Source organism: Tinamus guttatus, unplaced genomic scaffold (genome assembly GCF_059628265.1).
Source record: "Tinamus guttatus ecotype Peru unplaced genomic scaffold, ASM5962826v1 Tinamus_guttatus_pri_ptg000150l, whole genome shotgun sequence".
Taxonomy (NCBI): domain Eukaryota; kingdom Metazoa; phylum Chordata; class Aves; order Tinamiformes; family Tinamidae; genus Tinamus; species Tinamus guttatus.
This window is the reverse complement of record NW_028288684.1, coordinates 9,873,529-9,890,117: the sequence shown is the minus strand read 5'-3', so window position 1 is coordinate 9,890,117 and position 16,589 is coordinate 9,873,529. Positions and strand designations below refer to the sequence as shown.

At 44.3% G+C, this 16,589-nt stretch overlaps 1 protein-coding gene across 1 annotated transcript; it reads right to left on the bottom strand.

Annotated features, from left to right (window-relative positions):
- Window positions 1-6,138: 6,138 nt before the first annotated feature.
- LOC104570106 (gap junction beta-6 protein) lies at window positions 6,139-6,816 on the bottom strand. The gene has a single exon (XM_010217107.2). The coding sequence runs from the start codon at window positions 6,814-6,816 to the stop codon at window positions 6,139-6,141; it is 678 nt and encodes a 225-aa protein (XP_010215409.1).
- Window positions 6,817-16,589: the final 9,773 nt, after the last annotated feature.

The following is a 16,589-nucleotide window of genomic DNA, read 5'->3' as shown; positions in this document are numbered from 1 at the left end:
CCTCTAGCAGTGTTCGTGTATAGTCAGCTCGGCTCAGGGCAGCAAAGTGGAAAGTTGAGCTGGGTTTTAGTGGCTTCTCCAGGAAAGACTGGACTTCGCAGATACAAGCTAGCAGCTGTTGGGAGGAATGCCCATGTTGTGAGATACAAGACCAAGGCAAGAGGAGTTCTTTATCTACTCTGCTGGGGATAACATAAAAGAATACCCATGATCAAAATCATTTATATGAATTAAATATGTATTTATTCATACTACCATCTCCTGGGTTTCAGGTGGAATTTATGATAGTACAAAAACACAACTGACTCTTTCATTTGAGGTCCCCTTTAGCCCTGCCCTCTGTCCCATAGCTACATGATCCTCAGCAGTAGTTGGACTAACCTGCCCTTGTAAGACCCTTTGATGATGCCCATCACTGACTCAGTGCTAGCCCTCTCCACAGAGTGCTTTCTGCAGTGACGAGCCAACGGCTCGTTGCAGCGTAAGCCTGTTATTTCTTGTCCTGTTACCAGCAGATGCAAAGAGAAAAATCCTCATTTGTCACATTATTTTTTTATATATTTGAAGGGAGTTATTGGGCCTTCCTTCAGACTTTTCTAGGCCAACCCATTTCTCTCAAGCTTTCCTCACAGGTGTTGTGTGTGCTCTAGATGTTTGGTCATTCTTATTCCTGACTTCTGGATTTTCCCAGCTGATATACGTGGGTTTTTTTGTCAAATTGCCCTACAGTAAGTTTCAGGTAAGAATTTGCAGATGCTAAAAAGAGTGTAACATCATTTCAATTATCATCATTTTGATGGTTGTTTATGCATCCCAATCTGATATTTTCTCCCAGGTCAATAACATTATTAACTTGTGTTCCATCGATGATCTACTACAAAGTCCTTCTCTTCCCCTCAAAACTATTCCTTGCTTTAGAGCAATTCTCCATCCTACAATTGTGCAAGTGCTTGATCCTTCTCAACTGGGGTGTTTAGTCTTTCTCAGCTTCCCAAACCACTTCTGTTAAACCTTTTCTCCTGCTGATAAAGATCTTACAGGGTTCTAATCCTCTCCTCCCAGGTATTTGCAGCTCCTCCCAGCTGCACAGTTTATGCCATTTGGTGGATCCTCACATTTTGACAATGAATCATTAATAACTATTTTATGGCCATACATAAAGCTGTTTTCATGGGACAAACAGAAATGATTCCTGACAAATCCATGTCATAATTGTTTGAATTTTCTAAGAGCTAAAAGTGAGATAATGATTTAGCCAGTTTGTTTCTCTCCATGAACATGTGAGTGGGTAAGTGTGTAGTTTGTTTCTGTTTGTGTTGAAGTGAGTGTGGAAGACATTTAAAATGTAAATTAAATGATCAGTCCTTGGAAAAGATGCAATATTTAGGGCAGGGACATAACTAGCCATAATTAGGCATTACATTAATGATGCAACATTGCATAGGTTTGAAATCTTTATGTCACAATAATTAAAAAATGTGTTTTTCTGACACTTATCTTTGCAATGATCTTAGCAAACAATTCTTAATTAAACTTTCCTGCTCTCTGTGAGCCAGACACTGTTGTCATCTTTTATGTTCCAGCTGAGGAAACTCAGAAACAATGTGATTAAGGGATTCTCTGTCCTAGGAAGACTATAATAATTTCAAATTGAATGAAAGGAGATCTGTAACAAGAAATGTTGATAGTTATATGGAAAACTTATGGGAATTTTTTCAGTCACTTCATAAAAAGAAATGTAGCAATCTTGTTACTGTGTGGGTTTCTTGGAGATGTGAGAGGAATTTTTATGTGCTGTCTTAAGGTTGAACCTCAGTAGAAAATGACGTGCAAAACATTTTCAACCAAATTTCATTATTCTAAATTAAATATTTTAGGACTGCTATTTTCTTTCTCAGTTCACAAGCCTATAGTACCATAATTGCAAAGAGGACAGCAAATCTAGGTGCTTAACCACACAGATAAGCTGGCACAGTACAATTAGACCACTCAGAAACTCTACCTGCTTTGGGCCAGGTGACTGCACTCAGACACCACAGTATTTATTAGCGTAGGCACCGTGCCTTGCTGCAAAGCAAGGTTTGGATCTCTGTAATATGAGGAACTGGGCTGTTCCCTGCCTGTGTTCTTGTGCTTTCTTCTCTACCCCTCAGTGGTGTTTGAGACAGCAGCGTAAAAGCAGGGCTTTATGATACAGATTCAAAGCAGCTTCCAAGATACAGTTTTTCTGTAGAAAAAAAAAAAAAAAAAAAAAAAGTGAAGAGCAAACCACTTTTGAGCACAATAGGTTTTATTCATGGGCAGGCTGCAGTGATTCATAGCCCAGCTAAGTTCTCTACCAGTTCACCCAACACAAACTTCCTTCCCCTGCCTGTCCCTGCTGCCATCGGCGCCCAGGGCTGACGCAAGCACCGCGCTACCCGGCAGCACGTGTGGACAGGACTGCCTTTAGTAGAGGGATGTATTCAGATACCATGGACTGCAGTGGCACGGAGCAGGCAGATGTAAAACTAATCATCAATGTCAGTGATTACGAGCAGAAAAGAAGGACGGGGCACGTGTGAATGTACAGTCAAGTCTGAGGCTGAACTGTAGGGTAGCATTAAGGTAGGTGTCACGTGCCAGAGGTGCAATGCCAACAGGGCAGCTGCCACTTACAGCTTAAAGCTTTTCCACCCAAACCCACCTTAAAGAGGCTTTTTTGGTAGCTAGGGGGGCATATGTAAAAAATACCCAGGTCAGAGCTGAACCAACTTTACAGAAGCATGTTCTGTAAAAGAAAACGATAGGACAAACAATGACAGGGACAAGCATTTTTTACAGATGGTAAAAAATTAGTCTTAGTTGATCATGTCTTGCAAAGTCACCATTATTCATATGACTTTCTTTGTTCCAAATCATTTAAAATTACTGTAGAGATAACAGGATAAGGAAAAATTCAAAGAAACCTGTGACTAACACCCAGGGCAGTGACTGCTCTTTGTCTGGGACATCAGAACTAGTGGCCACAAAATACCATGGAACTCTTGGAGTGTGTGTTTTTTTGCCTGGCAAAACATATTAGCCCATGTTGCAGGGCAGGAAGGTGTGATAAGGAGAAAAAGAGATGAAATTCCACAAGGCTGTTTGTGGTAAAGTGCTCTCAACTGTTGCATATTTGCTGCAGTAGAATTTTTACAAAACAAAGTCAACTTTTAACAATACTGCTACTTTGACTTGAACCTTAGTGGTATAGGAGGATTTTTCTGTGCAAATACCACAACCGTTGTCTTTTATATTCTTGCTGTGAGATAGGAAATACTACAGTGCATTGGCTTATGGTACCTGCTAAATAACTGAGGATTTTTTTTTTTGATTTTTTGTTTAAATCAAAAATATAAGCTCCTGCTTTCCTTTTAATTAAGTCTTTCTTTCATGAGAAGGAAGTCAAATCTCAAGCATGGGTTACAAGTTTGGGTTTTTTTTTTCTTATTTCCTTTCTTTTTGTCAAGATCTGGTTTGAAAGTTTGGGGTAAAAGTTTACTCTTGAAGTCCACAGTAAATTCCTGGTGATTTCTGGTATAATTTGACCTATCCCACTCCTATGCTTCCTCATTCTGATATCACATATTCTGATATCATGCCCCATATTGTGACTGCACTTTACACTGGCCCCTAATTAGAGTCCTGATTGCCAATTTGTGGCTTGGGTCATCAACAGCCTTGCGGCTTTCACTGAGAGAAGAGTCTAGGAGCCAACTGCCAAAAGGGCAGACATGTCTGGGGTACTTCAGGAAAGGACAGACGTGACTCCAGTACAAACACCATGTTTTAATCTGTTAGGAAAACCATTTGCAGGAGGTCAGCCATGCAATGGAGCACACAGAAGTGAATGCAAAGGGCTTGCTTTCTATGAAGCTGCTGATTTCTTTTCTCTGTTACAAAGCAGCTATTTAGTCAAATGCAAACAGAAATGTTCTAGGCAATAAATAACCTGAGAGCCCTGTACTGATGCTGCAGTCCTGGATGAAGGGCCTTTCCTGGTCACTTCCAGTCACTTTTCCAGTTTAATTCTTTCTTCCACTCATGACATCTGGTTGTCAAACTTCTAACTGAATACTGCTACCAATTTTGATGCATCTCTCTTTCTTATTCCAGTCTAAATTAAATTACAGTCAAACTCAAAGGCTGATTGGGGGACCAATCTCTGATGGGGCTGGTAAGTTACTTACAGCTGCAGCTCGGCTATTACCTGCCTGATTTAGAGCAGAACTGATTTCTAGTGCAGGGCATACATGTGATGTTCCAACTCATGAATTCTGTAGGACAACAGGCAATGCAGCCACCTGCAAATTAACCTGCAGCAAAAGTCTAAAACACTTGCGGTAGCTCTTGGCTATTAAATATAGCATTAGCACCTACATATTATATTATGGCAAACACATTCTCATTAAACATGTTATATAATACATGGCGCATACAAGTAAGACAGAACACCAGGCAACAACAACAAAAAAAAGGCTTTATTTATGGTTCCAGGAAAAAAAAATCTCGTTCTTACAAAAGAAATGTAATACTAAAGCCCTGGGAGTGTGAGTAGCTTGTTCTCTTTGTACCGGTGCATGGAACAACGCAGGCACTCTCGTGAGCACAAACCTGCTTCGTGCCAAGCTTTGTTCTTACAGTTGAGCTAAGGATGTTTTTACAGAGCACGCTTGCAGTTCAGCTCTTTATTAATGACTTTCCATCGTTTTGCTCACATGTCTGAGGATGCTGCTTGCACATTTTTCCCCACTCCTTTATTAACCACCACACTCCCACCTGCAGTTAAGCTGTATCACTGGTTTTAGGGTGCCAGCCTGTTTATGCTACACTTAATAGCACAATTAATAGCTTAATAAGAACATGCACCTTATTTAATGCATCTTTGTTTACTCCCACAGTGATAAACTTCAGTGTATTGGAGGAAGTGGCAGATGCAAAAAGAGAAGCTGAAATTGTGCTCCTTCTTTAGAAGGGAAAATAGTTATTAAAGCCATTTAGGAGAAACAGAAAAAGCTTTCTACAAGCGGGCCCAACATCAGAGAGATGGGGAGTGAGTTCATGTACTCCCTTGAAGGGTACAAGGAGAAGGCTTTAAGGAGAAAAGCCTCTGTAAAAGTGAAGACTGATAGAAAGAGACTGATGGTAGGTGTAGCCCACTGAACATCATTCTGCCCTGGATAGCAAACAGAATGAAAAAAAATGAGGCATTATTTTTGTTCTTTACTGAATGAAAATCTTCAAAGATAAACAGCTGGAGGAGACTCAGCCAAGTACTAAAAAGTCTTTTCATTAGATAAAAAAAAAAACAAAACCCTTCTGTACTGAGGGTCTCTGGCAAATGCTGTGGGAGAGCGAACCAGGCAGAAGACAGTCCCACCGCCCCTCCTGCTCTGGGGAACGGAACACACACCTCATTCCTCCTGCTGCTGCGGCCCCTGCCAAGGCAGGGAGGCTGCCACCACCTTGCCACGTTGATAGCCTGGGAGGCTGCTCACTGCTAGCCCTGCTGGGAGGCTCCTCAGTGCAGGGCTGAAAAGCTGAAGTCGGGCTGGTCCCCAGTGGAGGTGGTGGCATGGGTGCTGCCCTGGAGCGCTGTGACCCCAGTCCCCATTCTTGCTCTCAAAAAGGCCTAGAAAAAACATACATGCTACAAACTCAACTGCCTCCCCATCTTTTTGCCTCTCACCAGCACTAAGTTCTCCAAAAATCCTTCACCCCGCTCCGATCAAAGCTCTCGCTCAGTGGCTTTCCCCTGAAGTGCAGGTAACGTGTCTATAATTTCTGCCTCTCCTTCAGGCATGGGAGCCTCCTCTGAGCACTCCAACCCCCACTTTTTGAGAAGTGGCCCTATCCCACTGACAGAAGCACAGCAGTAGACATACTTGGAAAAGTTATTGCCAAAAGGCTGCTCTCTTTATTTGAATTGGCTGAATTAGCTCGCAAACTAAGCTCAGGGGCAGCTTCCCACTATAATTTTAGAGGCTATAATTTTGAAATTATGGATCATCTTCCATTTTCATCCTTTGCCTTGAGTGTGGAGGTTGCAGGTTGCCTTCTGACACCTAAGAAAGTTTGAGTAAAAGGGGGAAGTTAGGAAATTGTGGCAATGGGCAATTATTTTAAAATTGTTGATTTCCTGCGTTCTCTCATGCAAACTTTTATCACTAGGTAGCACAATTCCGCTAAATTCAGCAGTATGCAGATCCCAGACACAGCAAGCATGAAAATGGTGAACATGGTTTTCTCAGTGGGACGAGAAACAAAACAGTCCACTGTGTTGGGGCAGGGCCATGCATTGCACTTCACCAGGCGAGGCATTTGGTACCCATCATACATGTAATAGAAGGTGTACATGAAGACAGCTTCAAAGATGATCCTGAAGAAGATACTGCTGGTGTATGTCCACCATAAGGGGCCCTGGATGTGAATTCTCTCATTCTTCATCTCTTCAATGTTAATTTTCTCACCATTTCTGAGACGCCTTTTCTTCTCATGCCTGGTGTAAGCTACATGCATGGCCACCAGCAGTGCTGGTGTGGAGACAAAGATCAGCTGCAGGGCCCAGAGTCTGATGTGAGAGATAGGGAAAAAATGGTCATAGCAAACATTTTTGCACCCAGGTTGCAGAGTGTTGCAGACAAAATCTTGTTGTTCATCTCCCCAGACTCTCTCTGCCGCCACAACCAGGATCATGATACGGAAGATGAACAGGACTGTGAGCCAGATCTTTCCAATGCTGGTGGAGTGTTTATTCACACCTCCTAAAATGGCATGCAGAGCTCCCCAATCCATCTTTTTTGTGTCTTTTTTACCTGTAACATGACATAAAGGTGATACCAAATGGTCAGTCCTCTGCAGGTAAAGAGTCAGTATTGTACCTTCTATGGACTGGCAGCCTTGCTAACACTCAGCACTTTTATTAAGACCACCCCATATTGAGAGAATGATGGATTCAAAAACATGTTAAACACTCTCCCCCTATATAGGTAGGGTGGGACAACCACATCTTGTTCCTTTTTTCAACAAATCCTAGGATAGGAAGTATATTACATCTTCAAATAAATCGCCTCTCTGCTCTCCTTCCCTTTCTTGAGTCAACCACAGAAAAGGAAATATCTCACTGGTGGTTTGTAAAAGCTATGGAGAAACATGGTATCGGCGCATGAGTTCAGGCCAAATCTACACAAAGTGGAGACTTCTAAACATTTTTCTCTTCCTTCTTTGCCAGTGCCACAGCCCTGGAAAGTTAGGCTGACTCCTGCTCTCTGCCTCCAAGGTAAGCACTGCGTGACATCTCTAGCATTAGCCCTCATACCCCAACAGACCTCCAAGGCTGCCTGTTGCAGCTCAGACACTTTTTTCTTAGCCGCTTCAGCCCTCGAGGTACCTTGTCTTTTGCCAACACTGCTGCGAAGCTTCAGGCTGGTTCTCTCAGGGCTGCCTGCTTTGCAGCAGTAACCAAGAGAAAGGAGGACACAGCACGACCTGCCTTCCCACACTCATCTGTGTCCTCCGCAAAGGAGATGAACAGAGCCAGGGAGCCAAAAGGAAAGAGCCACCAGCTAAAGTGTTAACATTGATTTTCTAGACCCTATCACACCCCACTGAAAGAATCAAGAGTCAAACATCAAAGAAGCTCAATTTTAGCCTTCCTCCCACTCTTGAAAACCCCTTTGAAAACAAGGCTTAAGTTTCACTGAAGTCCATATTCAGTCTTAGAACGTGGCTTTCTCTAATCACAACCATTTGGAAACTGTCACTGACCTGGACAAAACCCTAGCCAGGAACTTGCAGAGCTGGTCCATCATCTTTTGTGGCTTAGCTTTGCTGTGTGGGTGGGCCACTTTGGCCCTGGATAAGGGCTCCTTCTTCTCCTGGAAGAGCATGAAGGCTGTGGTGACAGCATGGGGCCTTGCAAAGGGAGGGGGAAAAGGACAAGGGAACCATTCCTTCCCCCTCCCCCCCCAAAAAAAAAAAAAAAAAAAAAAAAGAAAGAAAAAAGAAGAAGAAAAAGAACTTTTCTGGCCTACTCTAGTTAGAACACAACTACAAGCCTAACATGCCCCAACACTGCTCCCTGGTACAAGAGCCTTACTTGTATGGGCAGGCCTTGAGGCAAGAGGGAGAGGTTAGAGATTTACTGTGATGAGGAAAGGTGAAACTGGGTAAAACAACAACAAAAAAAAAGGTAGCTTTGAGAAGCGGCTGAAATTCCTGAGCCTTCTCAAGTTCTCTCTCTGTGGAGTTTGGCAACAACTTCTGCAGCTTTCTGCTTTAACCTAAGCTCTCGGCTGCGATCAGATACCTGCATCTTTCTGCAAATATTTTTCTCTTGTCTGTTGTGTATTCACTAAATAAACAAACACATAAATGAAATAAAAATCAGTAAAAAGCTTGAGGGGGAGGCTAACCAAGACTGACAGAAAGAACCTGAAGCAGAAAGAACTACCGCGGGACGATGAACAACGTGGGCTCACACCGCACCCCTGGGCCACGGCTGCGAGTCTAGAGGGGAAAACGTTTCCCGGCTCAAAGAGGAACCATGAAACGCGCTGGGGGAGCCGAGCGCGCCCACCCGCCCGGCCCCCCCTCCCTGCAGCGCCCCCGGCCCCCGCTCCGGGCGGCTCCAGCGCCGCGGGCGCCTCCGCTCCCCCGGGGCAGGTCCCGCCATGGGCGCTGCGCGGAGCCCCCGGCGCCGCGCGGCCTCCTCACCTGCCTGCGCGCGGCTCGCGGTGCGCGCGGAGCGGCCGCTGCAGCCCGGGCGCCGCTGCGGGGCCGCCGCGCTGCCCGCGCCGCTTTTAACCCGCCCCCGCGCCCGCCCCGCGCGGGGCTCGGCCCGGGGAGGGCCGCGGGGAGGCGGCCCCGCCGCGGCTCCCCGGCCCGGGCTCGGCTGCGCCGCAGGGAGGGAGCAGCCCGGGCCCCCTGGGGAGGCATCCCGGGGCTCCCGCCTTGGGACCCCGCCAGCGCGCGGAGCCTGCGCCCTCCGCAGCGCCCAGGCAGCGTCCCACGGCTGGAGCGGGAAGAGCGGGTGCTCGTCCGTAGGCTGAACCACAGGAGAAGAGGCTGTGGGATAGGAGATAGCTCCCTATTAGCTGTCCTGAATTTGGGAGACAAGGAACAGATAAACCAGCAGCTAATCTGATACTGATAAGATGAACGGTCTTGGTAGGGACACGGTGAGCAGCTCAGGGTCACTGAGGAGCGAAGCATGCGGTTATCTTCCATTTGACTCCTTTGGGCTTTGTGTGAAAGCCCTCTAATATCCCCAATAGTGAGCATAGCCTGGGGCTCACCACAGCAAAGAGAAACTGCAAGGGAAGATAACCTAGCAAAAATGCAAAGAGTGAATCAAAGAGGAGTTAGTTGCCATATGGAAGATCGCTAGGTGTTACCATCCTGAAGCTTGGGCTCTGCAGTTGATGATAGAAAAGAGATCTCTTGTACTGGCTTCTTCCTTTACTGTCCTTAAACACCGTCTTTAAGGGAATCTGAGGACAGAGGCCATGGCTTGGACCGGTGCTGACACAGATGGGAACTGTCGCAGCCTTTGCCAGAGGCTTTATTGAAAATCATGTCTAATACTGCTGTGAGGCTCCAGGCGGCCTCATGTTATCTGCACTTGACCCAAAACATGCCATGAGGAAGAGTTCCAATAAATGGCACTTGATTACAACAAAGAGCCTTTGCTTTTTAAAACAGGGTGGACAAAAATCCCAGCAGAAGAAAAAAAAAACAAAAAACAAAAAACAAACAAACAAACAAAAACAAAAAACAGCAATACTTTCTTAAAGAGGACATTTTTAGAAGGCTTGAAGATGGTGAAATGCTATGCATATAACTAGTGAGGTGATGCAAAGTTGTCCTAAGTATGTAAAGTGCTGGCAGAAAATGGTGTGTTTATATCTCTAAGTTGAAGTAGAGATCTATCCTATATGTTCTACTTAATACTTAGCCTGATTTTAGAAGGCATGTCTAGATATAAAAACTCTTTCATCAGTAGAGATTTGAATATCATTTAAGCTTGATCTAGTGGTTTGCATAGATATAAATTACAAAAGCCAAGGTCTTATGTAAGTGTCTACAATATGATAAAGTGGATTTGTCTTTGGGAGGAGAGGGAAGGAAATAAGTAATAATAAGTCTTTTAAAAATTTAAGAAGAGATGTTTGAAATAATCATTTTTAATAAAGCAATGCCAAAGTTTGATAGTGCTAGAAGTAAGTGCTTGAAGGAAATCTCTAATTCATGTTGTTCAGTCATTTACCACAAAAATAAGTTACTTTTATTTTTATTCATTTTTGTTTGCTTGTGCTTATTATGTGTGAGGAGTTATGTAAAGTTTTATTTGGGAAGGGAATCCAGGCAAGGAATTCTGACAAATTATTTCAAGATATTATACATCTTGGAATCCCTTCAAGCAATCAATGTCTTAGGGCTTCCCAAAGGTGTCTACATCCAGACACAATCTTTAACAGCCTGCTGCCTGCTACAGAGGCTGCTTGGCTCTATACTTTAATAGCTCTTGATTCACTTACTGGTATTACATCATGCTTGGATGATATCTTTATATTTGGAATATATAACTATTTCATGTTTATTCCATTTATATCTTTGAATGAGCAAATCAGCAATTAACTCAATGGCTCAATTATATCTTGTGAAAGTATTGGTTTGTGCACTTAAAACCTGATCATATATAATTTCATGGGACATCTCCAAGTCCTCACTATTGACAGTAATAGCTACTCATCTTTCCCTGCTCTTCTGTCATACCCTCTCTCCGTCCTCTTTGTTCCATGCTCAAAGGCCTGATGTGCTGCCCATGCGGGAGGACCTCCACATCCTTGCCATCCTCATCACAACTTTCTGTGCCCAAGGGTGGTCCAAGTACATGCAAAATTCACAGTTTATACATGCACAGAACAATGTTTTCTGTGGCATTTTCTAGCTATTTTCTAGTCACTCCTTTTTATGTGGTTTTGGCTTTTGATGAGCTGACTTTTTTGAGTGACCTCAAGATTCTTTTCTATGAGTTTCTAGGAACTAGAACAAGAGGCTCCCAAGGGCGCATATATGCCTATGTAATGGAATAAGTACTTTGGGTTAATTTTCCTTGCTGTGAATTAGTTTGCATCACTGACACTGAGCCCCATTTGCCATTAAAATATCCCTTACTCAGTGTGATGACATCTTGTTGATATTCTTCATAGTGAATTTTGGTTTTGACTACCATGAAGGACCAATTTTATGATATGATAGTCACAAGAATTTTGATTTTTGCTAAATCATATCATAGAATCATAGAATGCTTACGGGTGGAAGGGACCTCTAGAGATCATCTAGTCCAACCCCCCTGCACACGCAGGGTCACCTAGAGCACGTGGCACAGGACTGCGTCCAAGCGGGTTTGGAAGATCTCCAGAGAAGGAGACTCCACAACCTCTCTGGGCAGCCTGTTCCAGGGCTCTGTCACCCTCACTGTTAAGAAATTTTTCCTTAAGTTCCTGTGGAACTTTTGATGCTTCAGTTTCTGGCTATTTCCTCTAGTTCTGTTGGTGGCCACCACTGGAAAGAGGCCAGCACCATCCTCCTCACTGCCTCCCTTGAGGTACTTATAGACACTGATTAGATCCCTCTCAGCCTTCTCTTCTCCAGGCTGAACAGGCCCAGCTCCCTCAGCCTCTCCTCATAGGGCAGATGTTCCAGGCCCCTGATCATCCTTGTAGCCCTGCGCTGGACTCTCTCCAGCAGCTCCACATCCCTCTTGTACTGTGGAGCCCAGAACTGGACACAATACTCCAGATGCGGCCTCACTAGGGCTGAGTAAAGGGGCAGGATTACCTCCCTCGACCTGCTGGAGATGCTCTTCTTAACGCACCCCAGGATCGCATTGGCCTTCTTGGCCACAAGTGCACACTGCTGCCTCCTGGTCAACTTATCATCCACCATGACAACCAGGTCCCTCTCTGCAGAGCTGCTCTCCCGAAGGTCGGTCCCCAGCCTGTCTGGGGTTATTCCTCCTCAGGTGCAGGACCTCGCGCTTGGCCTCTTTGAATTTCATGGGGTTTTTCACCGCCCAGTTGTCCAGGTCCCTCTGGATGGCCATGCAGCCCTCTGGGGTATTGGCTACTCCTCCCAGTTTTGTATCATCAGTCTAGCAAATTAAGATTATTCATCATTTTTGCTTAAAATGAGGCATTTTCAGCCTCTAACATCTTACTTGGTACATGTTATACATAATTACCTTAACTAACTGGAAATGTAGCCATAGACTCAGGTTATACTTTGCAAATATTTTTCATTTCTCCCAGACTGAACTAAGCTTGTGTTACACCTGACATTTTGCACCAACATTAGCAATAAAAGTACCTTCCCAGTTCAACTCAGCGTGTATAACCGGTTTGTCTCTGTATGAATTTTTGAAATACTCATTTTAGTCATTATAATGTCAAAAATATCATGTTTGTTAGCCTCCGAGCAAGCTATTTTGTCTCCTTTAATACCATTATACACACTGATTATTTGAAATATGTGCCCATCCATTATTTCCATGTTCATTTTAATTTCCATCCCAGCTCTTAAAAGAATAGCCTTTGATTTTTTTAGGCTTTTAATAGAACGATCCCTGACATATTGTCACCAAAGTTTGATGAGTACAAACACATAGTCACAGAAGCTTTAATCGGGGAAGACATTTTCAAGGCACATTTTATTTACAGAGGACATTTTTTAGCACTTGACATAAATGCTTTGTTTGCTACTTCATTACCTTTCAGATTTTGTAATGGATTGCCACTTGGTAAAGTTACCACTGTGGTTAGAGAGCTGTAGAAGGAAGATCAGAGGATGAGGCTTGCACAAGTGTGGTAATAGTAGTCAGTGTGCACCAAATTTGATGTAAGAGCTACAAAGATGCTGTTTTATATTGATGTTGCTGCACATCACTCACACTGGTCCGGCCGCAGGCACCACTCTTGTAGTACTTGGGGGCTAAAATCTTTGCTGTAAGTCACAGAATCACAGAATCACAGGAGGGTTGAGGTTGGAAGGCACCTCTAGAGATCATCTAGTCCAACCTCCTGCTCCAGCAGGGACATCTAGAGCATGTGGCACCCGGTGGCATCCAGGCAGGTTTGAAGATCTCTAGAGAAGGAGACGCCACAACCTCTCTGGGCAGCCTGTTCCAGGGCTCTGTCACCCTCACAGGAAAGAAGTTCTTCTTCACATGGAGGTGGAACTTCTTGTATTTCAACTTACAGCCATTACCCCTCGTACTGTCACCGGCCACCACCGAGAAGAGGCTGGCCCCTTCTTCCCTACAATCACCTCTCAGGTACTTGAACATGTTAATCAAATCTCCTCTCAGCCTTCTTTTCTCCAGACTAAACAGGCCCAGCTCGCTTAGTCTTTCCTCATACGATAGATGGTCCAGTCCCTTAATCCTCTTTGTGACTCTCTGCTGGACTCTCTCTAGAAGCTCAATGTCCTTGTACTGGGGAGCCCAGAACTGCACACAAAGAGCCCTGAACTGAAAGTCATTCGACTCCATGACAAGAGCTCAAGGGGAATGGAGCAAGGGGAGTAGGCAGCAGCCAGGAATGATGGATGACTCCTCCTTGGGAAGTGGGCTAAATTCTGTACTATTTTAATCCAATCTGAATAAAATAAATTCCCTTGTTCCCTTTGCTGGGAATCACGGAGTACATGACTAATCCAGCAGAGTTTGTTGAGGGCTCAAGTGCAGCTTCTGAATCAGATTGAAAACAAGACCAGTGTGATTCAGTAATAACCTGGTTGCACCTATGTATTCATCATATTCACCAAGTCACTTCTGGAACATGTACAATGGAAAACACTTCCTTCTGCTAAACTAACAAGAGCCAAAGCAGTTGAACTGGGTTTGGAGAGGAAAAGTCACGAAGAACTGATGAGTGCACATAAAGTCTCATGCTGTCAAAAAAACAAAAGCCACATCGAAGCCCACACCAGCAAGTTCCACCAACAGATCTGTGTTGGGCTGCAGTTGTGGTCTGGAGCTCATGTGTCTGTGGATCTGGTTGGGCCAGGGCCTTTGGGCAGCTGCCTTGTATCCCATGCTACTCCCTGCACATGTTTCTGAAGCTATCTGGGATCTATATGGACAGCATCCAGGGAAATAAGGGCAAGTCAAATCCTCATATTCCCACTGTTCCTTTTTTCTTTTTTTTCACTCCCTAATTTCAGATTTTTTTCTTCCTGGCAATCCTATGAACCGTGAATCCACCATCAGCCATTCAACAGCTATGGCTTCATCATCCCCGATGGATGAAGATAATATAACACTCGTCAAGGTTGTTATGTGCATGTTTTGCTCAAAATCTGCTGACTTCTAGCAGCCACCTGTCTCCATGGAGCAGATACAAGATGACCACTGCGTGGTGGGGTCACACCATGGTGCTGAGGAGGGACGTGCTGCAGAACTTGCTGAGCTCTTGGTCACAGAAGTGCAAGGAGCTATGTTCAAAGCTGGCACTGGTCCCTCTGTGCACAGACAGCATCAGCAGAGCTATGGTTATGACAGGCAGCTGCATGCTCAAGCTTGACTGCTATTAGTCAATGGGCAGCAATTTGGAGCTGGAAAGTCAACAGAAATTGTGCAAGATGAACTCTGCAGTGTACAGGAAGTAAGAAATGGAGCCAGAACAGCAGGCTGCAGGAAGAGACATTCCATCAAGGGCTACTGAATGGATATCCCCCAGATTATACACAAAGTATGTAACTGGGAAGGTAAAAGTCTTGGGAAGGTCACCTTCCTTACAGAGTAAAAGAGGCTGCACTAGGAAAGTACAAGCCTTGTGCACATTTAAAGAAAACAAAATACGTGAGACAGTAGCGTCTGCCCAGATCCACACCTTCTCCTTGGGAGCAGTGATTTTTGGATGACAATTGTGGTTCATCAGTGCCTATGCTGGTCACCAAACATCAAGGAAGGATTCAAATCTCATCTGCTCACGGTTATTCCCAAAACTTGAAAAGATACAGGTGATGACCTACACATTACCTCACACCTACAAAGTCTATCAGAAAATGTTGTCAGCAGGGTGGGGAGTGAAGTCACCTTGCTGGATTCTGCTGACCTGAAACAACTGGACCTAAAAACAAGTAGCCAAGTGCATGAAAAAGCTACCAAGCACAGAGCAGCTTGGAGATGTGCGCAGAGTGCAGTGGATGATGCTTTGCTGGGGCTTGGGAGAGGTGGGGCTGGACTATGACATGTTGCTGCTCCTTGGAAAGAGCTCCTCCGAGTTCTATGCTACACACAGGTTCTGGACTCGCTCCACACTTCTCAGATAGCATTTGTCATTGTAAAAGCTGATAAATACATGCAAAAACAAAACCAGAGGAAATATCGCTATAAGAAAGAGACCCAAAAGCTCTTTCGATGAAATGTTAAATTCTCTGAAGTTGAGTGAAATGCTCATGGGCCAGTAAGTGTGATCCATTCCATTCCCAATTTCTTTTTCTGGTTGTGCTAAGTCACTTTGCTGAATTTCTGCAAGTGATAAATAACTGTTATTGTTATAAGTAGATAGACTTTTAATATGCAAGGGCTAGAACAATTATCAGTTCTCATGGTTTATGGCTAGCATTCTAATAAATTCAGTCTACAATCGGATGTAACAGTGAAGGAGTGAACTAGCAGTTCATGGGAAGAGTCAGTAATTTATGGTGGTATAAACCATTGTAAAACAGGGAAGTGTGAAGTGCTTGTTGTTCTGTATTCATCAAAGTTTTACAGTCCTTGCTTGTAACGCCTTGGAAAGGGATAAGGAAGTTGTTTTTTTCCTAGCTTTGTATAATAAATTATAGAGAATGCTTTGTACATTGCATTGCTTTGAACTATCCTTGGGGTACAACAGTCGCTAGTGAAGAAAGCCTTGGATGCTCTTTCTGTAGCAGTATGAAATGTAGGTGTTTGCAATTTTAGCTCTCCCTGGCATCTTTATGCACTTCACCGTGGACTTCCCAGTCCTTCTGACTTTCTAAATGCTCTTAGGACAGTGTCTTTTCAGGCTGTCACCATCCCAGTCTTTTAATCAGCAGTTGCCACAGGCTGGTGAAACTAAAAACTCCCCTGCATTTCTCTGGGGATCAACAAGACCCTGGTGAGCAGAATACCCCAGAGAGAAGAAGGGCTCTTCCTTGGGTCTGGCAGTGGAAGGTGGCTGTACCGGTGCCTATGACCTGTACAGTACCACGAAAAGGAGCTCAGGAGGTTATTTAGACTGAATGTGAAGGAACCAAGCTGAAGGACCAAGCTTAAGGAACCGGCTCATTAAGGAGTGGAGCAGTACTTACTGTTAAGTTAATTTAAGAGAGTGTCCCTGATTTCTGGCCCCAAAGGGTGATGGAGTCTCAGGGAAGGTAAATGTTCCAGTCACCTTCATCACACAGCTTGGTTTTGGTCACTGTGCTTATTGCAAAAGTCCCAGCACAGCTCATTTCAGAAATCTGTGAGAAGGGATCTTGCAGACACAGAAGAAGCAGAGCTGCAGCCACTCTGCCAGGAAATGACAGGAAAAAAG